This window comes from Diabrotica virgifera, chromosome 1 (genome assembly GCF_917563875.1).
Source record: "Diabrotica virgifera virgifera chromosome 1, PGI_DIABVI_V3a".
In the NCBI taxonomy this organism is placed as follows: Eukaryota; Metazoa; Arthropoda; class Insecta; order Coleoptera; family Chrysomelidae; genus Diabrotica; species Diabrotica virgifera.
In genome coordinates, this window is record NC_065443.1 from 71,770,499 (window position 1) to 71,798,032 (window position 27,534).

Sequence of the window (27,534 nt, forward strand, 5' to 3'; positions counted from 1 at the left end):
TAAATCAAGAGAAACATTTCGCCGGTTAGATATCGTATTAACCTGGTATAAGTCACAAAGATTAATGGTATTACATAAGTCGTTAGCTGGGGAGTTTTGATTAGCCTGTACCGTGGTACCATAAATACTGTTACCCCAAATTACATCAGGAAAATTATAATCCCCACAAATTATTAATTTACAACCCGGAATTTTATTATATATATATTCAATGCTGTCACAGTGATCCATATATACATTCCTGTCAGATGCAGGAGGTAAATAAACACCACCAAATACGACAATTTGGCCTTGGCACTTAAGTGAAACAAACTTTTGCTCAACACTATTTTGAGGAACAAAAACTTCACACACTTCCAAATGTTTAGCAATTGCTAGTAATACTCCCCCACCACGTTGTTTAACACTAGTATTGTCATTTCTATCACTTCTAAAAATATTGAAGTCATCTAACCCCAATTCAGCATCATGGAATTCAAAATTTAACCAAGTTTCGACTAAAATAATCACAGTGTAATCGGAGCATGATACAGCCTGGCTTAAATCCTTAAGCTTTGTTCTTAAACCACCCACATTTTGAAAATACACATTTAGTATGGTTCTACCACCATTCCGACCACTTACACTACTTTTTGATTGCTATTTTTGATAATTTATCTTTTCTTTGCTCTTATTAATTTGTCGGAGATAGCTAGGACAGTTTGTATCAAATACATGATGACCTGGATCAACACCATCTATTTTCATTACATCCTTCGCATAATTACAGTTAGAACAAGAATAATTAGTACTGTTGCACTGATTTTTTTTATGTTTACCTGCACATAAAGGACATGTATCCTGTTTAGCTTGACATTTATCCAGAAAATGTCCAAATTTCCAGCACCGGAAACATCTCATAACACTTACAAATTCGAAAAATTTGTAGCTGTTCCAACCAATATGAACTCGATCTTTGTTCGAAATTAAGTAGTGAAATTCAGTAGAGGACAATTCAACAATTACATTCATACAATCATTGGTACTTTTTGTAGATTTAAATTTATGAATTATTTTAGCTTCAGAACTAATAAAATCTTTAGGTAAATTCTGAGATGTAAATTTATTAATAAAAATGTTAAGGCGGAGACAGATATCCGCGCCGCGAACTCCGCGCCGTGTGTGCGCCGCGCGTTCGTGGCGCGGTTATTGTTCGTTAAAATTTTTCATTTTGACGATCCAGAGGAAACTTACGAACGTTTAGTAATTGTAGATAATCATGTCTCTGTCCTGTACTTCTACTACATCTTATTTTGGTATTGTTCTGAAACTATTTTCTTGTGTCATCTTATGCAATTTACTATTTTATGTGGAATAAGCCACAGTTTGGGAACATTTCTGGAACTACCTTTTTCGCTTCCTGGCAACACAAATATAATGGTAGGGGAGCCCAAGCGGGGATTTTTGCAGTTACTCGAGCGCGTCAGATTATCATATGGGGAGAAACGTGGTACCCTGCAGATGTACCTCCACCATATATTGGCTCTTAACACAGGGGAGTTCGTTCAGGGGGGCCCGAAAAAAAATCTATCCTTAAAATATTCGAAATTGTCAGATTAAGATAAGGTAAGGTAAGTACATGCAAAAGAGTCTATATTTCAAAAATATGACGATTTGAGCGGGGAGTACGGAAATGGGTGAGTCAAAAAGTTTCACAAAAAAAAGCGAATATTTCGCGAAATGAACGTCAGATTGAAAAACTAAAAACTACGTGTTCAATATTTTTCAAAAATCTATCGAAAAATACCAAACTTGACCCCCCACGGAGAGGGGTGGGGGGTAAATTTAAAATTTTAAATACAAATCCCGCGATATTTCGCAAAATAAACATCATATCGAAAAACTGCAAAATACACTTTATCAATGTTTTTGAAAAATCTATCGAATGGTTCCAAACACGACCCCCACGGAGGTGAGGTGGGCGGTTACTTTAAAATCTTAAATGGTAGACCCCGTTTCTTATTGCAGATTTGGATTGTTTGTATAAAAATAAACAACTTTTATTCGAAACATTTTTTTGAATTATGGATAGATGGCGCTATAATCGGAAAAAAGATTGTTGGAAATGGAAAATTAAATTAAAAAATGGGAAGTCCCCACTAAAATGGAAAATTTTACTTAACTTTTTCGGTTTTAGGACCTAATAATCACAACCCAATAGGTCCCCAAAGCGCTCGAGTGACTGCACATTTAGCATACTTTGCTCCCCTACCATAATATATCTGCTTGTTCCTACAACCAGAAACAAAATTAGACAACTATAGGTACTTCCAAGTCATGCGATACCTTTTTCGTTTTCCGGTGACACAATTGTAATGTATCTGCTTGTTTCAACTGCATAGCTTCACTAGAAACGAAATTAGAGAACTATAGGTTCTTCCAAGCCCTGTGTTAACTTTTTCGCTTTCCGATGACCCAATTATAATATATCTGCTTGTTCCAACTCCGTTGCTTCACCAGAAGCGAAGTTAGGAAACTATAGGCTCTTCCAAGATGTGCGTTACCTTTTTCGCTTTCCGACGACACACTTATAACATATCTACTTGTTCCAACTCCGTTGCTTCACCAGAAGCGAAGTTAGGAAACTATAGGCTCTTCCAAGTTGTGCCTTACCTTTTTCGTTTTCCGGTGACCCAATTCTAATATATATGCTTGTTCCAACTACGTTGCTTCACCAGAAGCGAAGTTAGAAAACTATTGGGTCTTCCAAGTTGTGCGTTACCTTTTTGGCTTTCCGGTGACCCAATTATAATATATCTGCTTGTTCCAACTCCGTTGCTTCACCAGAAGCGGAGTTAGAAAACTATTGGGTCTTCCAAGTTGTGCGTTACCTTTTTGTCTTTCCGGTGACCCAATTATAACATATCTGCTTGTTCCAACTCAGTTGCTTCACCAGAAGCGAAGTTAGGAAACTATAGGCTCTTCCAAGATGTGCGTTACCTTTTTCGCTTTCCGGTGACACAATTATAATATATCCGCTTGTTTCAACTGCGTTGCTTAACCAGACACGAAGTTAGAAAACTATAGGTTCTCCAAGTCGTGCGTTACCTATTTCGCTTTCCGGTGACACATAATATATATCTGCTTATGAATGTTTTTTTGATATTGATAACTATTTCCGAAGTGAAAGTCGAAAGGTCAAGTAAACTTGATTTCAAACTCGAATTGTGGCTTATGCCCAAATAAAATAGTAAATATTATTTTTAATACATGTTATTTTTAGTACAACAATGAACTAACATTTTTTAAAAAGGTCCGCATGTACATTTTTTTATTTCAGCTTATATTTCCGTTCAGATCGGATTTAAGTTGTTTCTTTAAATTAAATGGTTCTTTATTGAGGATCCCACAATAATGATTTTCCACGGTAAACATCAATTTCCTTCCGACAGTTCCGACCATTCCATTACTAACAACTATTCAACTCATGCGCGCCAAAACTAACAAACCACTCGCAAACCCGTCCAAATACGTATTGCGAACCATCAAAGCGTTTGTTGAAAAACCGACAGAATTTAGATCGTGGTGCGCCGTGTGCGTGCCGTTTGTGCGTCACTTGAAAACACGTACTAATCTGACGAATACGCTGCGCACGAGCGGCTCGCACACCGAGCAGAGCGCATATGTATCTCCGCCTTTAGAGTCAACTAGATCGTCGGAGGATACATTAATTATTTTAATTTTAGGATTAGCTAATTTTCCAATTTTAATGTCGTAATCATCACCAAGTTGTTGTTCCACCGTATTCTTTAGATTTACCAAGGATTGTTTATCTTGACAGTGAATCATCAATTTGCCTTGGGTACCTTGTTTTACTTCAGTTAATGCGACATTAATGTTATTAGGATCCACTTTTTGCGAAAGAACACTTTTTGTAACAGAACTGTTTTGATTAAGGTTTTTAGGTTTTATTATCAATGGTTCAGTTTTATTCTTTTTAACTACATCAGACCATGAAGCATAACTAGGTTTATTGGATGGTAATGAATCCGAAGATTCTAATAAATTAATTAACTTACTAGTTCTTTCGATCAACTTTTCATGTTTGCTATTAGATAAATCACCTCTGCCACTAGTAAAAACCCGAACTTTGGGCAAACAATTATTGCAGAACCACATAAAATTATCAGCATCCTGTTTTAACTTAAGAAACTGATCCTTGACTTTGGCACAGTTCGTGTGATAACATTCACAACAGAAATCACATTTAACAAGCTTGGTATTAACTATAAAATTATCCGAGCATACGGCACACGACCGGCCGCCACCAGACATGACTACTGACTGTTTTACTTATAGGTAAGTATATTTTACGTAAAAATATTTCGAATTCTAATGCGAGTATATAAAGCTTAAAAGGATTTTTTATTCTAAAAATATTATCAATAGTTTAAATAAATGGGAAAAGTTCATCAAACGAAAAATAAAGTGAAATCTTCCAAAAAAAGTCCATTAAAAACGGTGCCAAAATTATGCGAAAATTGAAATTACAGCCACCATAAATTTTAATAATGTAAGTACCTATAAGAAATAATCTACTGTCATAAATAAAAAATAGTGTGAAAATTTGTTTCCCATGAAAATGAAATTAGCAATAAATCTATATTTAGGTACAGAAATCCTGACTACATTACAAATGCTACTTTTTTCAGGTAGGTAGTTATATAATATTCATTGTAATCTTTATTTTCGAACTTGCTTCAATCTGTCGTTTATTTCTTACGACTAAACTAGGTATTTGATATAAACGTTTATAGTAAAACTTATAAGTAGGGTTCGATTTATTTTATTTTGGTTTATTTTTATAAATATTTATTTACTAATAATAAAAAAGTTTTCTATTTTTCCATTTAACGCGCCTATGAGTATATTGTCCCAATATTGATCTTAGATAATGTCAAATATTGCCACTGTTGCCAAAGTATCGCAGAACTTTCGAAAAAGGGTATGATACTATCTCCCGAAATAATATTGATGACGCGCCACTGTGGCCTCTTAAATATGTGTGTTGTGAAAAAAGAATCTATTTTGTCCATTTAAATAAAAAGCTGCTGTGAGAATATTATGTAGAAAGTTGAAAATGAAATTGATCCATCTCGTCGAGAAGTTGACCTCTTTATTTGACTTAAGAAAATTACTTTTACCACGAAAAATAACAGCGATAAAATAACTAAGATCGGAAAAAGTGAGAGACAGAAACTAGTTAGCAGAATTTATAAGGAACTTTAAAAGTAGCTACGATTTGCAGCTTACTCAAAGATATATGGCAGACTGTTGTATAAAAACGGAATGAATGGGTAAAAAGTATTTTATGAAGTGAGTAAAATTTAGTAGTGTCCTAGCTGAGCGCTTTTGGCTTACCTAAAAAGTTATCTTCAGAGTCATGGTCAAATGTTTAAGTAGCACTATAAAGAAACGGATCCCATTTGTTGTATTGAAAAAAATTCCTTATGTAGTTTTTGAAAACTTGGTCGAACAATTTTTATATTTAAAAATTGTAAAAGAGGTTAAAAAACATCCAGGACAGGACATGAAACTTTCACAAAAAACACATTAACATTTTTTTAGTCATGGTAAGGTTAAAAATCTACCATCTTAATTGAAGACAACCGGCAGATCCTGCCGGGTAAATGAAATTAAAATAAATAAAAAATGTAAGGGATTAACACGTTGGCGGACAGGACGTCTACAGACGTCTAATTTCCATTATTGTAATGTGACACAATCTGAATCATTTCGCTGGTCCAGAATAAGAACGACGTAACTGCAAATTTTGTCAATTCCTGTTTATTGCGTAATTAGCTTCTAAAATACTGTATACAGATGATACAAAAGCGACAGAACTGTAACTATGTGCTGAGCCACTACAGGGTAGTTGCGTGGGTATTGAGATACGCACCATTTTACACCTTGTTTTAGATGAATAGTGACGCAACTCTAAATAGGGCTGAAAATGGGGGGACTATATTAAGATAATGAATTTCGGACCACAAGGGATGGAAATAAATGTCATCACTGTAAAAATAAACGGCATACTAAATATTTAAAAATAGTTTTTTTGTGCAAAAAAAATTTTCAGATCAAGAAGGACGTAACTGTAGATAGGGTTGAAAATAGGGGATTTAAACTAAGATAATGAAATGCGAACCAATAGGGATGAAACTAAAAGCCATCATCGTAAGAATAAACGCCATACCGATGCTCCGGACCGTTACTGTTTATTTAATCACTATTTTAAAATTTATTTAAAAATTTTTAGATGAAGAATGACGCTACTGTAAAAAGGATCGAAATGGGGGGATTAAATTAACAAAATGAAATTTGCACCAACAGGGATAAAAAGAAATGCCATCATTGTAAGAATAAACGCCATACCGATGGTCCTCAACAATTACACAGGAGTAACTCCTCATTTAATCCCTATTTGAAATATTTAAAAATGTTTTTGCTCTCCTGAGAAATTCGGCGTTTTGCAGTTACGTAATTCTTATGCCGGACCGGCGATTTACGATGTGCTGATGTTATTATGTTAATATCAGTAAAAAGTACAGAATTACAAAGAATGATGGAAGAACTAGATACAGAATCGACAAAGTTAGGACTGAAGATGAATTACAGTAAAAAAACATGGGTAATGAAGAAGAAGAACTAATAATTACAGAGGTACAAACAAGAATAGAAAAAGTAAAAAGTATACACCGTGTCTATATGTTGGAAACATATGGAAAACTTTTTTATTATTAATTTTACGAAAAAAAGTGATTTTTCATAAAAAGTTCTGCATACTCTAGAACCTATGATTCAAATCATCAGATATTAAATTTTATCAATATTATACGAAATATGTCAAAAATGTGAATTTCGTTCAAGAGTAAAGTACCTTTATTTCTCTCATGATCTAAAATTCTTATTATGAAAAGTTGTTTGGAATTAAAAACTAAGATCAAAGATGCAATTAGATGCTTCTAATTGAAAAAAATATTTTCCAAAGTTTACTAAAATTTATGGATACTCAACTTCGTTTTAATTTATTAGGTACACATAATATGATAACTCTTTTATTATTATTTTTACGAGAAAAAGGTATTCTTTATAAAAAGCCCTCTATGTCCTAAGACCTAAGATTCAACCATCAGATATCACATTTTATTAGTTTTATACGAAGTAGGTATGTCAAAAAATATGAATTTCACTCAGGAGTAAAGTACCTTTATTTTTCACAATATTGAAAATTGTTATTAAAAAAAGTTGTTTAGAATTAAAAACTATGTTTTAATATGCAGTTACATCCTTCTAATTGAAATATTGTGAAATATAAAGGTACTAGATTCATGAGCAAAATTCATATTTTTTGACACACCTCGTATAAAATTACAAAAGTTGATATATCTTGGTTGTATCTTAGATTTTAGACCATGCTGAGCTTTTTATGAATAACATTTTTCGTAAAATGAATAATAAAAGAGTTTTCATATTTGTAATAAATAAAAACGGTTTTGAGTATTCATTAAATTTGAGAAAAATTTGTAAATATTTTTTTTTTTCGATTAGAAACACGTTATTGCATATTTGATGTTAGTTTTGAATTCCAAACAACTTTTCATAACAAGAATTTTCGATATTCAGAGAAATAAAGGTACTTTAGCCTTGAACGAAATTCATAATCATTTACCTCGTGTAATATTGATAAAATTTGATATCTGATGTTTGAATCTTAGGTTTAAGAGCATGCAGAACTTTTTATGAAGAATAACTTTTTTTGTAAAATTAACAATAAAAAAGTTCCTCATATGTTTCCAACTTAAGTAGACACGCTGTGTATATGTCTAGGACATAGCACTAAATTAAGTAAATAAAATCAGACACAAGAAATAAAGAGGAGAAGAAAATTGGCCTGGGCATCATTCGGAAAACTGTCTTATGTTCTAGAGAACAGAAAATACCCTCAGTACCTAAAAACAAAAGGCTTTAATCAATGTATGTATATTAACTCTCCTCATATATGGCTCTCAGACAGGGACGTTTATAAAGTAAAATATGGAAAAAATAGACGTTTATAAAGTAAAAAAAATGAATGGCTCCATAACATAACAAAAGTGAAAGATGTCTCAACCCAAGTGCAAAAGCTTAAATGGAAGTCCGCCGGACATACCTTAAGGCAGAAGGATGAAAGATGGATTAAGACGATTATACATTGGAGACCGTGGAACCACAAACTTAAATGGGAAGGTCACAAATGCGATGGTTAAATGACCTGAAGAAACCCGCCGCGTCCGGTCAAAATGAATAAAATGAATTCAAATTGCCCTAGATAGAGAGACATGCAGGAAGGAAGAGCAGGATACTCAAGGCTGGATGTTTAGGGCTTATTAGATAGATAGATGGATACATTTTTTTTTTTGAGTGAATTTGATGGCCTTGGCCGAGCCAATTAGCCAGACATTTTGTTATTTTAAAAACAAACAAATTTGATTTTTCAATCAGAGGAATTTTTTCTGTATTTCTAACTCTAAATACATAACAAACTAACATTATTATCTACAATTATTCTCTAAATAATACTCTGTTTTGGTTGTTCATTTTTTTTTGTAAATTTTTTTTTTGTATTTTTTTGCATTTTTTTTATATTGTTAATTTGTTTTTTTTTATTAATTTTTTTTATTGTTATTTTTTATAAATTGTCTTTTTTTACTACGCTAAGACGTAAACCCGATTCATCCTCGCGAAGGTTTACACCTTCTTAGTTTTTTTTTCTTTTTTTATTTTTTCTGTTTTTTTTTTCTGTTTTTTTATTCTTTTCTTATTCTCTTTTTTTTGTTCTTTTCTTTTTTCAAATATAATATACAATAATTACTTAAATCTACAGGATTTAAAACAAAATGACAACAAAACAAACATGTTTGTTTTGTTTTAACAAACATGCCTGCTTTGTTTTAACAAAATTTCTTAAATACAGGGTAAATTTTATTGCTACAATCTATATTTACAATTTTTGATATGTTCGTAAATTGTTTTTAATATATTAATATCTTCAGAAAATATCAAATTTTTCAGGTAGACGGGAAGTGGAATTTTTAATATATTAAGATTATCATAAAATTTGTTTATATTTACTGATTGATGTGAACATTCGAGGAGAATATGTAGTAGATTACCTTCTTTTCCACACTCACAGTTAGGTGACTCTGTGAGACCCAGACTGTACATATGAAGGGGGGTAAAAGCATGATTACATCTCAATCTATTTATAACTCTTATGAAATGGCGATTTGATACAGAATGAAACCATCTTTTAATGGGAATTTCAGGTCGCATTTGTTTGTAATTACTACCAGTTCTCGTGTTTCGATAATACCTTTGCCAATTTTCTTTTTGGTGTCGTCTACTAATAATATCAATATCCGAAATGGGTAGTAAGTTCATGGGAAGTTCTTCGCCTATTTCTAGGGCGGACTTGGCTAGCCTTTCTACTATTTCGTTACCCCTAATGCCTGCGTGTCCCTTTATCGCGTGATATAATGATGTTTTTTCCTAAATTTGCAATTTTATTATAAAGAGTCATAATTTCCAGTTCTATATGATTGAGTTGTTGGTACTTATGTATGTTAGTTAGTCTATCAACGACACTCTTACTGTCTGTAAATATTATGCAGCTATAGGGTTCGTTACTAAATATGTGTCTTAAAGCAAAAAGTATCGCTATCATTTCAGCGGTGTATATCGATGATTCACAAGGCAATTTGAATAATTTTTTAAATCCACTTTGAATATTGATTATTGCACATCCTACTTTGTTTTGTACTTTGGATCCATCTGTATAGTAAAACTGATAATGTGGCCATTTATGAAGTATAAATGATTGAAAAACGGCTGGATTTAAATTAATATCCATAAAAAAAGTATTAATTTGTTTTGAGAAAATTTCTTCTAATACATGGGAATACATAGGCGAAACTTGATTTTCATAAGTATAGAAAGTACTTCGGTATTGAGATATTTTCAAGTAACTATCTACAAGAAGGGGACATTTTTTCTTTGTCCAATATTTATGAGTTAGATCTAAAATTGATAACTTATGTATATCCTGCAGATAGTTTGTATTTTTTCCTATGGTTCTAGTAATAAATTTATCACTTAAAAACTGTCGTCGAAATTCCAGGGGTGGTTCTATCGCCTCAATTTCCATTATATTAACGGGTGTAGACTTCAAATATCCAAGACAAAGTCGAAGACATTTATTTTTTGTATTTCTAATTTATTCAAATGTGTGTTTGCAGCAGTTCCATACAGATGACAACTGTAATCGAAAATAGGACGAATCATAGTACGGTAAAATAAAAGTGCTATATTTGGATCGGCACCCCAATTAGTTCTACAAAAGGCTCGTAGAATATTCATTGCATTTTCAGACATTTTTATGATATGATGCATGTGATCCTTCCATAGAAGTTTTCTATCCAAATAAGTACCGAGATATTTTATACAATTTTTAATAGGATATTGAATTTGACCTACTGCCAAATGACCTTGTGGAATTTGACGATTTCTGGAGAAAATGCAAATTTCTGTTTTAGATTCTGATATTGCTAAACCAATATTTTGATAGTAATTAAGAACAGCCTTAATTGAGACATTAAAATTATTTTTACATATATCCAATGATTTGTGGGATGTGTAAACTACTACATCATCAGCATATTGAATAATCTTTGTTGTGCTATTAATACAATTTTCTAAATCAATATTATATAAAATATATAACATTGGACTTAATATGCTACCCTGTGGTAGTCCTATATTTGTAAGACGTGGAGTGGAGATGGAATTGTTGATTTTTAAAACCGTCCATCTATTAGTGTACAGTGTCCTCAGAAATCTAGCTAAGTTGATGGGAAAACCAATGTCTACTAGTTTTTTATATATAATGTCCAAATTAACGGTATCGAATGCAGAAGAGACATCTAGAAAAGCAGCCATAGTATACGCATTATCAGTAAAGTTTATTAGTATAGATGAGACTACGGAAGTTATCGCATCTTGAGTTGATTTTGATTTTCGAAATCCATACTGAGATTTTGGTAAAATATCTTCTTGCTCTAACCAGTGTTCAATTCTATTTTTTATTAATCTTTCTAACGTCTTTAAGAAGCAAGAAGCTAGGGATATATGAACTATAAGAATTTTCTGGTTTTCCAGGTTTTTAAATAGGTATTAGAATATATTCCTTCCAACTCTCTGGAATTTGTGACGTGTCATTCCAAATTTCATTAAAAATATGTAATAACGATATTTTATATTGAAGTGGTATATGGTATATCATGGAATATGAAATATTGTCTTTACCTGGAGCACTGCTATTTTGTTGACTAAGTACTCGATCTAACTCCCACAATTTAAATGGTTGTTCTAAGCCAAACTTATCCCTTGAAACTGTTTCGCTGTATTCTGGAAAATATTGGGAAGGTACCCACTGAGGAGATATTTTATTATGAAATTCATCTAGCCAGCTTGAATTTGGATTTATTGGAAACTTGTTGGACTGTTTGCGGTTTTTAAAGGCGTTTACTTTCTTTCATATTTCACTGATTTTTAATTTGGAGTTAAGGCTTTCGCAGTACTCTATCCAATTCTGTTTTTTCTTTTGCTTAAAGAGTTTTTTTGCGACAGCATCAAGTCTCTTAAATTCAAATAAACTATTCCTTGTAGGGTTTTCTTTATATTTTCCGTATGCAATTTTACGGCTATCAGCAGCAGTTTTACAACTTTCGCACCACCATTGGTTTGAAATTTGTTTTTATGTATGACGTTAGATGAAAACTTCGGTATTGCTAAATTGGCTGCTTTATTGATGTTTGCTATACATATACAGATATAATAATTATAATTGTATAATAATTATAATGTATAATTGAGTAAATGTATGTGTTCGCGAATTCATCAAAAGTCTTAGTCCTGGGCGCAGCTCAAACGTTATACGTGCTCTGATTGAGTAATTACAATGGCCTGTCAATTGTTCAATATGTCGGTTATGGGTAAACAAATAATGTTATGTATATTATAGTGGAGTCACTGAAGGTGGACATGAGCTATTACCTCCGATTTCGTTGAACCTCCATCGATTTGCATGAAAATTGGTGAGTGGTTAGAGGATATCTCAAGGAACAAAGGTGACATGGTGCCAACTTGCGCTTTTACCCTGGGGTGTACGCCACCCCTTCTTGGGGGTAAATATTATTTTATTAAAAATAATACCATAAATCTATATAGGGACAAATTCTAAGCAAAGTTTGTTATATAAAGTTATTAAAATAAATCAAAACTTTTTGAGTTATTAAACATCAAAGATTTTAATTTGTCGTGAGAAAAATTCATGTTTTTAACCGATTTTTCATAAATAACTCAAAAACTGTAAGTTTTTAGAAAAAAGTTATGATTATCAAAGTTGAAGATAATAAAAAAAGAAATAAACTCCTTACTAAAAAAACATTTTAGTATAAATTTAAAGTGAGTTATAGGTAATTGAATGTACTTATATTTTTTTCGGCGAGTACCTAAATCCAAATATTCAAGCTTAAATAACGAGAAAATTATGCATTTTATAACATAAAGTATTAAACATTTGTCAAAGTACTTAAAATATCTATCAAATGAACCCCCGAACAAGTTGATAGCATTAAAAGTTTTGCACCAAAAATTTTTCAAATCTTATCATTTAAAAATTCGTCCAAAAAATGGTGTTTTGTTTTAATAACTTCGTCAATTTTTACGATATTAGGTTTACCTAAAAACCATTTGAAAGCTAATTTCAGGGGATAATAAACCAAGTCAAATTTGTCCTTTTAAACTTCTTACTTTTTTAAAAATAAAAGGTTAAATAGTCCCGGTTACATGGTTGTCGCAGCAAAATTTAAGTTTTAAACGTTTCTATCTCGGTTATGTTTTACCCTAGGGAAATAGTAAAAACGGTATAATATTTTTTACAGAAAAAAACAAATTTGTTTATATATAATTTTTTACGTATATTGAGTATTTTTGGAGTTATTATCAAAAGAAAATGAAAATTACAATAATTTTAAAAAATCTGATATTCTTAAATTATACCTTTTTTCAAAAATATGCATTCTAAACCGGTCAAAATTGTTGAAATCATTACTGATACAAGGAAACTGTATACAAGGAACTGTATCATTACTGATACTGATATAAGGAAATTCTAGTAAGGATTACTACAAATTTCAATTTTTGTGGAAATGGCGTATGTTTTATTTTTTCAATTTTTTCTAAAAAATTCGAAAGGGCTCTCTTATTTTCATCATAACTTGCCTAATTTTGATGATATTAACTTCTTATGGAGCTCATTTGATAGATATTCCGAAGTACTTTGATAAGTACATTGAACGTATATTTTATAAAATGCGTCATTTTCCGGTTATTTAAGCTTGGATACTTAGATTTGAGTAATCGTCTAAAAAAATATACATTAAATTACCCCTAACTCACTTTCAGTTAACATAAGTTTAGTTTTTTAAGCGATGAGTTTATTTCGTTTTTTATTAGTTTCAATTTTGGTAATTATAACTTTTTTGTAAAAACTTATAGTTTTTGAGTTATTTATGAAAAATCGGTTGAAAACATGGATTTCTCTCACGAAAAATTAAAATCTTTGATGTTTAATAACTCAAAAAGTTGTGATTTGTTTTAGTAACTTTATATAACAAATTTTGCTTAGAATTTGTCCCTCTATCGATTTATAGTATTATTTTTAATAAAATAATATTCACCCGCGAGAAGGGGTGGAATGGACCCCCAGGGTCAAAGCGCAAGTTGGCATTATGTCACCTTTGTTCCTTGAGTTATTCTCTAACCACTTACCAATTTTCATGAAAATCAATAGAGGTTCAACGAAATCGGAGGCGAAAACCTTCAGTGACTGCACTATTAGTTTTTATTGTTGTGTGGACAGAGACAAAAGCAAATTTATAATTATTGTAGTAACTTTTTAAATAGTTTTTAACAACAACAGGTACATAATTGTGAATGTTTCAGTATTATAATAAAAAATTACATAGGTACCTAATTGAAAAATGTAAAATGTACATACCTAGTAGGTAAAGCTTTAATTACCAACAACATTTCTACCAATATTTATCTAATATATTGTTTTCTTATTCTATGTTTTGTTGTATTTTAATATTTTAACTCCACAAAAACCAAACTAATTTGTAAAATTCAGAACTGTCAAAAGCTTAAAACGTTCAGTTGGTGTATCTTCTCACATGACTTATGATTTCCAACCTAACCGCCCTAATTTTCTCGGGTTCGATCCCCAATGCAAACTTTTATTTTTTTATTTTTTTTATACATTTTATAATTGCAAGTATATTTATTATATAATTTTTTTTTTCAGAAAATACGTATTTAGTTAAAGTTTTTGCCAACAATTATTGTTCAGAAATAATTTGTGGAATTTTTCAATGTGTTTGTGTGTGTTTTATTCTTTTATTTTTTTACTTTTTGGTATTGTTTAAATAAAAATTTTTGGAAAGTAGTAAGTATTAAAATTAGTTTAATATTTAAATAAAATATAGATAAATTGTTTAAATTAATTTCGTTGAAATCAAATAATAGAAGTATAACTTCTTACGCGCGTACAAAGTACACACACATTCTATTTTTGTAATAGTCTTATTAGTGGATAGGATTAATTAAAAACAGTAATTCATTAAGTAACAGAAACATCTAAGATTTTATTCTATCTTATCTAAATAATTTAAAGTAGTTTATAGAGTGTGGGTCAAAGAAAACAGTCCACCCCGATATTCGGCAGTCGTTATTAGATTTTAAGGAAATGCCGAAACAGGTTGATTTTTGATCTAAGGGAGACACATTTTTACAGTACATACATATATCTGTCATTTGGCAACCCCCTCCCTTCCACTTCCCCCACCCCTTATTTTTAAATAGGGAATAGGGTTCGTGTGCTAACTCATTTGAAAAGTTATACAATTCTCTATTCAGTATTATAAACATTAACATAATTATTTATACAGGGTGTCAAAGAAAAAATATTTTACTTAAATTAATTTACACAAAAAGAAGAATATATGTAATTTATATAATTCAAAATACATTCTATTGCTGACACAAAACATAAAAAATGTTTTTCGATAAATAAATATTGCTTTTCGCTTAATTTCAATGTTCAAGCTGCCACCCATCTGCCTCCTGATAGGTTGAATATTGAATTTAAGAAACAAACAATGTTTATTTATCAAATAAACATTATTTTCTATTTTCTGTAGTAGAATGTATTTTGAGTTAAATAAATTACATACATTCTTCTTTTTGTATCAATTAATTTAATTTAAAATAATTTTTCTTGGACACCCTGTATAAATAATTATGTCAATGTTAATTGTTACTGAATAGAGAATAGAATAACCTTTCAAATGAGCTGGCACATGACCCCTATTCCCTATTTAAAAATAAGGGGAGAGGGAAGTGGAAGGGAGGGGGTTGACAAATGACAAATGTATGCACCGTAAAAATGTGTCCCCCTTAGATCAAAAATCGACCTGTTCCGGCATTTCCTTAAAATCTAATAACTATTGCCAAATATCGAGGTGGACTCTTTCTTTGGCCCACAATGTGTATGTTTCTTATTACTTTATAATATATAAAAGCTAAAAATAATTGGCTATAACTCTTTTTTGTTTTTAATTACGCCCCACCCCCGAAACTCCCTGCAATATATTTAATCAAGAAAGTTTAATTCGGTCGAACGGATTCGATCTACTATATTTCTTTTTTGTCTTTTACTCATCCAAACCAATAAAGTATAAAATACACCCTTTTATCAGTTTAATTACTTTTTGAAACGGTTTTTCAGATAACGGCTAGAAGCCATCAGCCCTTTAGTCTTTATTTGTCAGATTAGATCATATTTTTTACTTATAGCGCCATTTAGGTGAACAAGGCTAAGTCATTAGAGGATATTACGTAGACCCGGTTCACCTGCAACGGCCCTTTTTGTAGGTAAAGGCCAGGGGTTGCCCTAATTGAATTTATGTTTATCATACGGCTATCTCTACTAATTCGCGAGTTAAGCGTAAACATCTATGAATTTTAAGGAGAAGTTAATCCGGGAAATTGACGATAAGGTGCGTGCCATTTTAATTAAGCAGTTTTCTTCGTTTGGGCCATTTGAAAAATGAACGGTAAACGGACTAATTTACCCGTGTTGGATCTAATATTTAAATTTATTCAAAACGAGGATGCGTAGCAAACAAATTTTTCTTCGTGTATAACTTATGTTGGGAATAGAGACTATTATGCTGATGACGGGTAAACAAGTAACCCTTCAGTGTACCAATTAATTTCGTTTTATAGCTTTACACGAGTAAAATTATGTTATATTAAAATATTTTATAAATTAATAATATTAATTTATTTTAAAAAAGAAGCTTAAACAGAAAGAACTTCGATTAAAGCTACATTTTCTAATCACTACATTTGTAATCGAGGTCATTTTTGAATAAGTAATAGCGACAACCTAGAAGACGGTTGGATGATGTTAAGAGGACATCTTCTTCTTCTTCTTGTTTTAATAGGACTATGACCTGTTTCTTCTGTTACAGTCTCTGCTGCGATCCAGAGATCCAGCTCTCGTACCATCGTTTTTTGGGTCTTCCTATGGGTCGCTTGGTGTTGGGCTTCTGTGTCTTCGCCCATTGCGCCATACGTTCAGGGTCCATCCGATATACGACATGCGTCGTTGTGCTCTTGTCCATCTCACTACAGTTTGAACGCCTAGCTCTCTCAATGTGTCTTCGTTTCGTATTCTGTGTCTGAGTGTAATACCTCTTATGGATCTTAGGGTTTTCATCTCTGTTGTTCTCATTATTTGTTTGGTCTTTGGTGTCTCGGCCCTTAACTCAGCTGCGTATGTTAGTACGGGTATAACACATGTCTTATAAATGCCGACTTTGCTTTCGGTGCTCATATATTAATTCCGCCAGATTGTATCCGTCAGGAAACCAGTTATTCTCGCTGCTTTCGTTGCTTGCTGTTTTATTTCTTGCCACAGATGCCAGTCGCTAGATATTTCCACACCCAAATATCTACAATCCATTACCTGTTCGATTATATGGCCGTCCACTACTAATTTACATCTAATTATTACATTATCTTGGATATTACCATCGATTGGGCAAAAAAAAGCTTAAACAGAAAGAACTTCGATTAAAGCCACATTTCCTAATAACTAGATTTATAATCGAGGTCATTTTTAAATAAGTAATAACGACAACCTAGAAGAAGGTGGCTGGATTATGTTAAGAAGATATCTTCTTCTTCTTCTTGCAATAGGACTATGTCTTGTTTCTTCTGTTACACTCTCTGCTGCGATCTAGAGCTCCAGCTCTCGTACCATCGTTTTTGTGTCTTCTTATCGGTCGCTTGGTGTTGGGCTTCTGTGTCTTCGCCCTTTGCGCCATACGCTCAGGGTTCATCTGATATACGTGGTCTCTTCACATGCGTCGTCGTGCTCTTGTCCATCTCACTACATCTTGAACGCCCAGCTCTCTAAATGTGTCTTCGTTTCGTAATCTGTGTCTGAGTGTGATACTTCTTATGGATCTTAAAGTTTTTAATTTCTGTTGTTCACATTATTTGTTTGGTCTTTGGTGTCTCGGCCCTTAACTCAGCTGCGTATGTTAGTACGGGTATAACACATGTCTTATAAATGCCGACTTTGCTTTCGGTGCTCATATATTTATTCCGCCAGATTGTATCCGTCAGGAAACCAGATATTCTCGCTGCTTTCTTTGTTTGCTGTTTTATTTCTTTCCATAGATGCCTGTCGCTAGATATTTCCACACCCAAGTATCTACAATCCATTACCTGTTCGATTATATGGCCATCCACTACTAATTTACATCTAATTGGGTTCTTGGATATTACCATCGATTGGGTTTTCTCTGTGGATAGTGTCAGGTTATATTTTCGGCGGTTATTTTAAATTTTTTAGTAGGCTTTTTTTATTTTGTAGTGCGTAAAATCACTCAGTCCCCTAATTAATCATAGAAAGTTTTTCTTTAAAAATTCTCACTTAAACTCATTTGAAGAGCATACACGCACAACATTCAACGTAATATTGTAAATATATAATCAATGCAATTATGGCAAAACCTCGCAATTTTTTCGTCCTGCATCGATTTGTACAAAAATTTGGGATTAGGCTTATTTCACCCTCTAGTTCATTTTATATATTGAGCCGTTGTACGCTTTTGTTTTTTTAAGGGTGAAACTACCTCTAAAAACTACTTGTAAAAAAGTTATAAAATAACATTTTAAACTTTCATTAGTTACATAATGATTGTTTTATGCTTTATGATATACTATCATAATATTTCAACCCTTAAAACCAACCTTGTTGGAGCTATATATAAAAAATTACTTATCCTAAAAGAATAATTTCGGTTTGCATCGAATTACATAAAAATTTGGGATTAGGATCATTTCACCATGTACTTCATATTCTATATCATGCTTAAGGGCGTCGATTACTTTTAGGGGTGTAAACTACCCGTTATTTTCAAAAATAATATAAAACCATTTTAAAGTTTATTATGGGTAAAATTTGGATTTGATTGGCTAAAAATAATGACTGTTTTATGCTTTAGGATATATCATAATATTTCAACCCTTAAAAACCACCCTTAAGAACAATATAATTTTTATAAATAGATAATTTAATAGATCTATACAGAAAAAAAGTAGAATTAAAGAATTACTTACAAAAACATTTATTTACACAAAAATACGAATTTACAAAAAGTAGAAGTACAAATACAAATAGTTTTTAAGTCATCTTCCGGTATACAAACCGGTTCTGTGGTATTATACATGCATTGAAAATGTTCCATAAGCGGTCTATTCGAATATTTCGAAAAAAAATTGTTTTATAAACATAGCTCCTTCATTTTTGGCGATAAAATGTATTTTCAAAAATTATTTTGTATGTAGGATTTTTGAATAGTTATAAGACTGTGTAAATTAGTTTGCGTAAGATCCTTTAGTTTTTAATTGGCGTGGGTTTAAAGGGCTGGAATAAGGGGGTGTTTGCTCGTAAATAAAGGTTTTAAACAGCTATATCTCGCTAACTGTTCACTGTAATGAAAATCTATGTACAATATAATTTTATCTATTAAAAAAGCTACAATCTAGTAATACATCATTTTTTTTTGTATCTCCAGTATTTTCGGAGATATTTTGAACTAAAAGGTGAAAAATACGAAGTTGCAAAAAATCAATTTTTTTTAAACTCCAATTTTTCTAAAATTTGGTCTTTTAAATAAGTCAAACTTCTTGGATGTATTACCAATATAAATTTAACAAAAAGTACAGAAAGCTGAAGACCAATTTTTAATTAAGAGGGTAGCTAGAGGGTTATTTTCACTGATTTTTTCGTAGAGAAAAGCAGGTACCGACCTTTATCTGATAATAAGTCGCTCTATTTTCATGCTAGAAATTTTTTATTATGATTTTTTGAAAGGTTTAATTGTAAGATTGAAAAAAGATAATTTAAATTTTCCTCCAAAAATGCAAAGTGTTCCCGTTATTTGGCTTTGAATATTTCAAATTATGCATTTGACGAGAAAAGCTAACTTTTTTTAACATGCCGTATCTCGGTTTGTATTGATCTTAAAGATATTATAGAAAAAGAATTTGAATTGTGCTATTAAAAGGTACAATTTTGTTATCTACAGTTTGTTTGAGTAAATGCATATTTTTTTAGGTATTTTTAAAAAACTCACTATAAAAGTCGATTTTTTCGTCGAAAAACTTTACTTTCAAGCGCGAATAACTTAAAAAATATTAGTTTTACGAAGAAAATGTAAAAAGCATTTTTTTCTTGGAATCATGTTTTACATCGATTGGCATGGTTAAAATGTAATAAAAAAACAATGTGTGTGTACTTTGTACGCACGTAAGAAGTTATACTTCTACTACATATTATGTGATTTTTAAGGCAATACCAAAAATTTTAAAAAATAAAAGAATAAAACGCACACAAACACATTTAAAAATGCCACAAAGAAAAAATGATTTCTGAACGATAATAATTGTTGGCAAAAATTTTAAATACGCATTTTCTGAAAAAAAAAATTATATAACAAATATACTTACAATCATAAAATGCATAAAAAAATAAAAACTTGCATCGGGAATCGAACCCGTGACTTTCGGGGCGCTTTGATTCGTAATCGAAGCCTAGACTCACTCGTCAATTGACATTATTTGTCATGTGGAAAAATAGGGTAACTGAACGTTTTACTGTTTGACAATTGTTTTGAATATAATTAAATTATGTAGTTTAAATTTTGTGGAAGAAAATATTAAAATATAACAAAAGAGTAAGAAAACAATATATTAGATGAAGATTGGTAGAACTTTTGTTGGTAATCAAATTAAGTATGTAAATCAAAGCATTACATACCTACTAGATAAATAAATCTACGCCAAAAAATCATAATTTAAAAATAAAAATCGGACCTAATTTGGGATTTCTCTCTAAAATCCCCATTCTTGAGAAAATAAATGTACAGTAGAGCGTCGATTATCCGAACGTCGATCAACCGAACGACCGCTTATTCGAACTATCGACTCCCGCGTCCCGCACTCGAATACCGAGCAAGCGTTAGTAATTGACGCTTAAAATATCTTCAATTTTCTTCAATATTGTATCCAAAAATAATTATGTTGTTGCAAAGACTGCAATTTTTTGTTTAGTTGCTAGTTGTCATTATCAAGATATAAATAAATATGTAGGTATATAGATATGGCTATTATTTACTAGTGGATAAATATGTATGACTATAAATATGTATCAATATATTGTAGTTCGATTATCCGAACAAATCGGTTTTCCGAACACCTATGTCCCCCAATTATTTCGGATAATCGACGCTCTACTGTATTTCAACCTAATCCAAATGTATAATTACAATATGATTATAATAAAAACTACTTACCAAATTAGAATGAGTTTTCCTGGTCCAAAATAGTCCAAAAGTCCAAAAATATAGGTATATGAAAACTATTTAAAAAGGCAGTATTACTATTAACTAACTTTTGTTTGTTGTTTCTTTTCACACAAATTTTAAAACGCAACAACCATAAATAATCAAACTACAGCTGTACACCAGCCGCCATATTGAATAATTTTTGACATGTCATTTGAACATCCAATCAGAACAAAGTTATAATGCGCATGCGCCGGGATCATAGGTTTTAACATATAAAAATTCACCCTCATATCGCCGGTAAAGAAGTAAAACTTCAAAAATTCCCACCCCCGAGATGCGGTGGCAACCACCCCCAAGGTTTTAGCGTACAACGGCATGATATAGAAAATGATCCTTGGACTATTCCTTACCTTCTGTGAAAATTTCAAGTGAATTAATGCTGGACGAAAAAATTGCGAGCTAAAATGCTTCATTTCCTCGACTAAATGTATTTTTTAATTTGATTATTATCTCTTATCTCTTACCAAAAGTTTCATCCGCTATAATACTATAATACTCATGATCTCATGTTTTAAATTATATTTTGAAATAAAATTATGAAGTAATTTGTAAACTAGGTTCTTCCATTTAGCTATAAGAATCATTTTACAGAACCATAGAGTGGGCCGGTCATTTTCAGTTTTCACTCTTATGTATTGTTGCAGTCTCCTGTTAAAAGCCATTCCCACTATTAATGTGGACGTACCCGTATTACCATTCCAATATGGAAATATAAATATAGAGGACTATAGGAATTATCACCATTTTCATTAACACAAATCCATTTTATTTTCAGGACATTGAGCACTGCTATTATCACGGGACCGTTCAGGACTATCCAGGAGCGACAGCTGCCTTTCACACTTGCAATGGTGTCAGCGGGGTTATACACGTGGGGAACGAAACTTTTGTTATTCACCCTTTTTATGGAGGAGATCTCTCGGTCAGTACTCTTCATTATTAATATTTTGCCACAAACTTTAAAAGATAGGTTATTGTAGATAATTTATTTTAACAAATTTTATTTGTGGCTTTTAGAATGCACAACCAAATTTGTATTATTTATTTATTTTCTTTTCAGTGATCGAAAAGGTCTTATAAATAAATATGTATAATGACCGTTTGCAATTAAATAATTTGTATTTTGAGAACGATATCTAAGGAGGAAATCGAAACGTTTGTTTAATGAAATTTTGTGGTTTATTTAAATTTTTCTTCTTCTAGTGCCGACCACTAAAAATGGTTATGTATTGTTCGTCAGCTATAACTTTTCCCATGCGTCACGATTCATTTTCAAATAAATTAAGTCAAATTATAAAGTGAAACGAACGTCGATATGTATATAATATATTTTGTATACTGTATACTATATACTACACACATCGGCGTACGTTCCACTTTATGTTTTGACTTAGTTTGTTTGAAAATGAATCGTGACGCATGGGAAAAGTTATAGCGGACGAACAATATATTTATTGCAGAGCGTCTGTGTGTTTAGCCCGGTCCAGTCGCGAATGTTTTTCAGTCAGAATATTTGTCGTTTCACAGGATCTCCTTTTCCTTCCACTTTACCCTTCATAATCAGCTGCAACAACTCGTACCTATCATTTCTAAGTATGTGCCGAAATATGCTGTATTTCTCATTTTAATGGTAGGCAAAAGCTCTCTGTCTCTTTCTATTATGTGTAACACCATTTCGTTCATAATATGATCGGTCCATAGTATTTTCCAAAGAATAATTTATTACCAAACGTAAAATAATTCTCGACTTGGATGAAAAAAAGGAAGAATGGACTAACTATAAAAAGAGCTCCTCCTGGATACGAGGCCATCACTTAACAGCACAAAGTATACGAATACTGGTCCTAGTATTTTAAAAGCGGAAGTAGAGAAAGCCATCAAACAGAACAAAAATGGGAAATCTCCAGGCCCTGACCAAATACCATCAGACTGGCTCAAACTTCTGGATGACGACAATGTCTCACAACTAACAAACATACATAACCATATATACGAGACTGGAATGATGCCACAGATATGGTTTGAATCTACATTTATTTCACTCCCAAAAAAACCTAATACATCATCATGTAAAGACTTTAGACTAATTAGTCTCATGAGCTACTCTCTCAAGCTACTTTTTAAGATAACTATTAATAGAATCAAGCAAACATGTGAAGAGACAATGGGAAACAAACATTTCGGTTTCAGAGAAGGATTGGGAACAAGGGAAGTTTTGTTCTCAATGTTAACATTACTTCAACGATCATGGGAAGTACAGAAACCAATTTACGTCTGCTTTATAGATTTTGAGAAGGCGTTTGATAGAGTTCAACATGATAGGTTGTTTGAATATCTAGAAATGATTGGAATAGATGATAAAGATCTGAGACTTTTACAACATCTATATTGGAATCAAGAAGCCTCTATTCTGGTAGACGGCAAAGAACTAGACAAAATTTGCATTCAAATAGTGTCAGAAAGGGTTGTGTGTTATCCCCAACTTTGTTTAACGTATACTCAGAAATAATTTTTAATGAAGCCATGGAAGGACAATGTGGAGTTCAAATCGGGGGAGAAACTATTAACAACATCAGATATGCAGACGACATCGCGATCATGGCTGAAAATATCGAAGATCTTCAATTCCTTATAGATCGAGTCACTAGAGAATGCTGCAATAACGGACTTAACATAAACGCAACAAAGGCAAAGTTACTTGTGAACCAATAACAAAAGTTAACCATTTTAAATACCTAGGATGTTGGATAAACGAGACACTAAATCCGGATGAAGAAATTAAAACTCGTATAGAAATTGCAAGAGGAGCATTTATGAAACTTAGATCTATTCTGAGCAACTCTCAGTTGAACTTACAACTAAGAATCAAGTTCCTTAAATGTTATGTGTATCCTGTATTACTATATGGATGTGAAACCTGGAGCATGAAGGTTAACATGATGAACAAATTAGAAGCCTTTGAGATGTGGTCGTATCGTAGAATGCTCAGAATATCTTGGATTCAACGCATTTCAAAGAGAGAAATCTTAAACAGAGTAGGTCAAGGCGAAGGTGATTTAACCAAGATAATAAAAAAGAGAAAACTTGAATATCTGCGGCATATAATGAGAGGTAGCAGATACAGGATGCTGCAGTTAATACTCAATGGAAAGATCGACGGAAAAAGCGGAAATTGGTCGAAAGAAATATTCATGGCTCCGAAACCTTCGTCAATGGACTGGCTTATCAGCAGATCAATTGTTACATGCCGTACAAGATCGAGAACGACATCAGCAAATTGTTATGGAAGCTACCCACGCCTAAAAATTTGGGCACGGTACTTAAAGAAGAAGATAGTATTTTCAAAATTCCACTGAAAAGTCACATCTCAAGAGCTTCAAGAGCTTCCAGCTTTCTCGTTAAACCGGGAGCAGTAGTGCTCACTACTGTCACGTAAGTAATGGCGCGTATACGTATTTAAATACGAATTTAAAACAAATTTCTATTTTAAAATATTTTTATGTGTTAAAAATATCTATTTCTAACAATTTTACAGATAATTGGCTCTCACCAAAGCCATAAATTCCAAAAAAAATAAAAAAAATCTCACGCGTTATAATATTCCTCGAGGCACTTACGAGTGAAAAGTTATGTTGCAAAATTTTTCATCAAGTTGTCACGTAAAAGGATAAAATGTGAGATTTTTTCTAACGGCGCGACTGCTCCCAGGTTAATTCAACAAATTATAGTCGAAACTTCGGCACCGTAAAGAAGAATAAAGTGGATCCATCCATAACCATCCGATATCGGATGTGCATTTTGAGTCTTCGGTTACTCAGAAATTTCCCATCTTCAAATAGCCTGCTCCTGATTGCTCTATGTTTGATCGAATTTCTGATTTTGTTTTAGGTCTTCCGTAATTCAGACTCCCAAGTACTTAATTTTATCGACTTGTTCGATATGTTCATTTTTTATCTGGATCTTTGTTATGACTTTACTCGTCTTACTGATAATTAGACTTAGGCAAATATGCAAATTGCATATTTTGCATATTATGCACAAAATTTGCAAAGATGTAAAATTTTGCATATTTATATAAAAGTGTTCTATAAAGTGCATATAATTTGAAATTTTGTTTGAAACTATTTATATTCTTGTAACAGATATCTTGGAAATCCCAAAATTTTCTTTTATAATCTCTTGGTATTCAAATTTTTGGTATCGACAGTAGTAACTTATAAAAGATATCGGCTTATAGTTTTGTCCTTGAATGTAATGGTTCCAAAATTTGCCATTTTATATCTCTAGGTAAAAATTTTTATTTTAACGGCCAATTTCACTTTTTTTGTTGAAGTCGAAAAATTGAAGCCGTCAACACCGTGTCTTTGTAGTTGTGAATGATTATTGTACTTTGAAAATGCCGAAAATAAACTGTGATATAATTTGAAAGCGCTTCTACTATTATAATACCTTACAAAGAGGTATTTATGGATATGGATAAAGTTATTTCTTATTTTGTGGCAAAACGTTATGTACCTACGTATTATTTGTTATTTTGTTTTAAATATTTACACGGTGGTACAAACATACATTTCAAAAATTAGGTTGGTTCGCAAGAAATCGATGTATTTTTTTCTTTTTTCAAGCATTTTTTAAATATCTTGAGATGAAAAAAATCTTCAAAATGCAAATCATTCAATAGTCTACTGAAAGGTCGCTATTACTTTTTTCTTGAACAATAGGATTAGTTGGCCTTTATTTTACTAAACAGAAAAACATATATATTGCACTTAATTAATTAAGTGCTTTTAATTTATGTTCATCGTACTTTTTCTTTAAATATAAAAAGAAAAGATTGAGGCCTCCTGTAAATATTTGGGAGTTCTTCCTTCTTGCGCAGTCATTTCTTGACATTTTCAAGATTATTGCACCAATTTTTATTTGATATTTTTAATTTAAATATTGTAATTGTTAAATAAAAGTTAAAATATTTTGACAATTTTAAGATTCCTACATCGATTTTTATTTAATATTTTTAAAAGCATTCGCTGCAAAACGAAAATGAGAGATATCTTACATTTCAATTCGTTCTGAGAGGAACACAAACGCCCTTAGGTACGTTTCACCCTTATTAGGGATCGTCGGAAGGGTACATATGGTTCCCTCTGTGAGGTATATACCCCCCCCCCAAAAAAAACAGCGTTTAATAATTTGTTGTTAGAACAATTCGAAATAATATCCTTATTTATTTGTTAAAATACTTAAACTTAAATATTTAACTCCATGACCTTAGTTTGTAAAACACCTAGGTACAGGTTAATTAATATTTTATTACATGGATATTTTCTAGATAAACATGCATATTTTTGCGTAAAATACTGCATATTTATACGCATATTTCATACCTTTTTATTTGCATATTTGCCTAAGTCTACTGATAACCATGGTGTCTTATGAGGTCCTGGACGGAATTCAGATCAAGTTCTCCCAGTTTTTTCGTAAATTCGCCGTCTTAATTGTTCTGCATCTTGGGCTACTCAGCCTCCATGATAAACTTTCCTGGACAGTAAAGGCCAAAAATTCTCTATTGAGCGAGAGTGTGGCAAGTTTGGATGATTCTCATTTTTGGAACAAAGGGTATATGGTGTTGTCGAAGCCAGTTTTGGGTATCTCTTGAGTAATGGCTTGATGTTAGGTCTGGCCAAAACATAATTTCGTCATTACCTAGATGTTTGTAGACAAACTGAAGTAATTTGGAAATGCAGTTAAAAATATTGCTCTGGCTATTCAAACCTTCATTCAAAGCTTCACCCCTCACTCTTCCTTCAAAAGGTCGGGATAATCCCTATTATAAATTGTTCACCAGACAAGGACTTTATCTGTAAATTTCGCCTTATGTTTGTATCTAACATTGTCATGACATTCTTCTACTACGTTGTCCGTATAAAATCCATCGTTTCCCTTCATTTCAAAATGACTCAAAGTGAAATTAGTCCATTGAAATGTAACATTTAGAGTTGCAATTCTTAGAAGAGTCAATTTTATTTTTTTGGTGTGTACGGGGGTTCAGTAGAAGCATAAGTTCAAGTTTTTGGGGTCGCCGCCTTTGTCCCCCGGTTTCCATCTTGGAAAAAGGGGTGCAAAGGGCTTTCGCGCTGTATTTACTAAACTAGCAACAATACAGAAAATTTAACTACACATAAAATGTAGCAAATTAAATTTTCTACAATTTTATATCTATTACTTTTTATCGTCAAGTGACCAACAAAAAAGTTATAAACAAAAATAAGTGAAAATTTTTTAAACAGTTTCCTTTTGGAGGTTATAACTTTTTTTCCGTTCATTTTACAACAAAATTACTTCATAGTGATTATATAGAAGATTTTTTAGCGAACAATAATTTCCACTATAAATTTGTTTAATTTTA

The 27,534-nt window shown here is 31.8% G+C and overlaps 1 protein-coding gene across 1 annotated transcript in view; it reads left to right on the forward strand.

Annotated features, from left to right (window-relative positions):
- LOC114325931 (uncharacterized) overlaps positions 1-27,534 on the forward strand; it is a 424,930-nt gene that overhangs the window by 78,871 nt on the left and 318,525 nt on the right. The window contains exon 4 of the mRNA XM_050660141.1: positions 21,904-22,050. Within this exon, the coding sequence (XP_050516098.1) occupies positions 21,904-22,050 (147 nt within the window). The remainder of the gene's footprint in view (positions 1-21,903; positions 22,051-27,534) is intronic.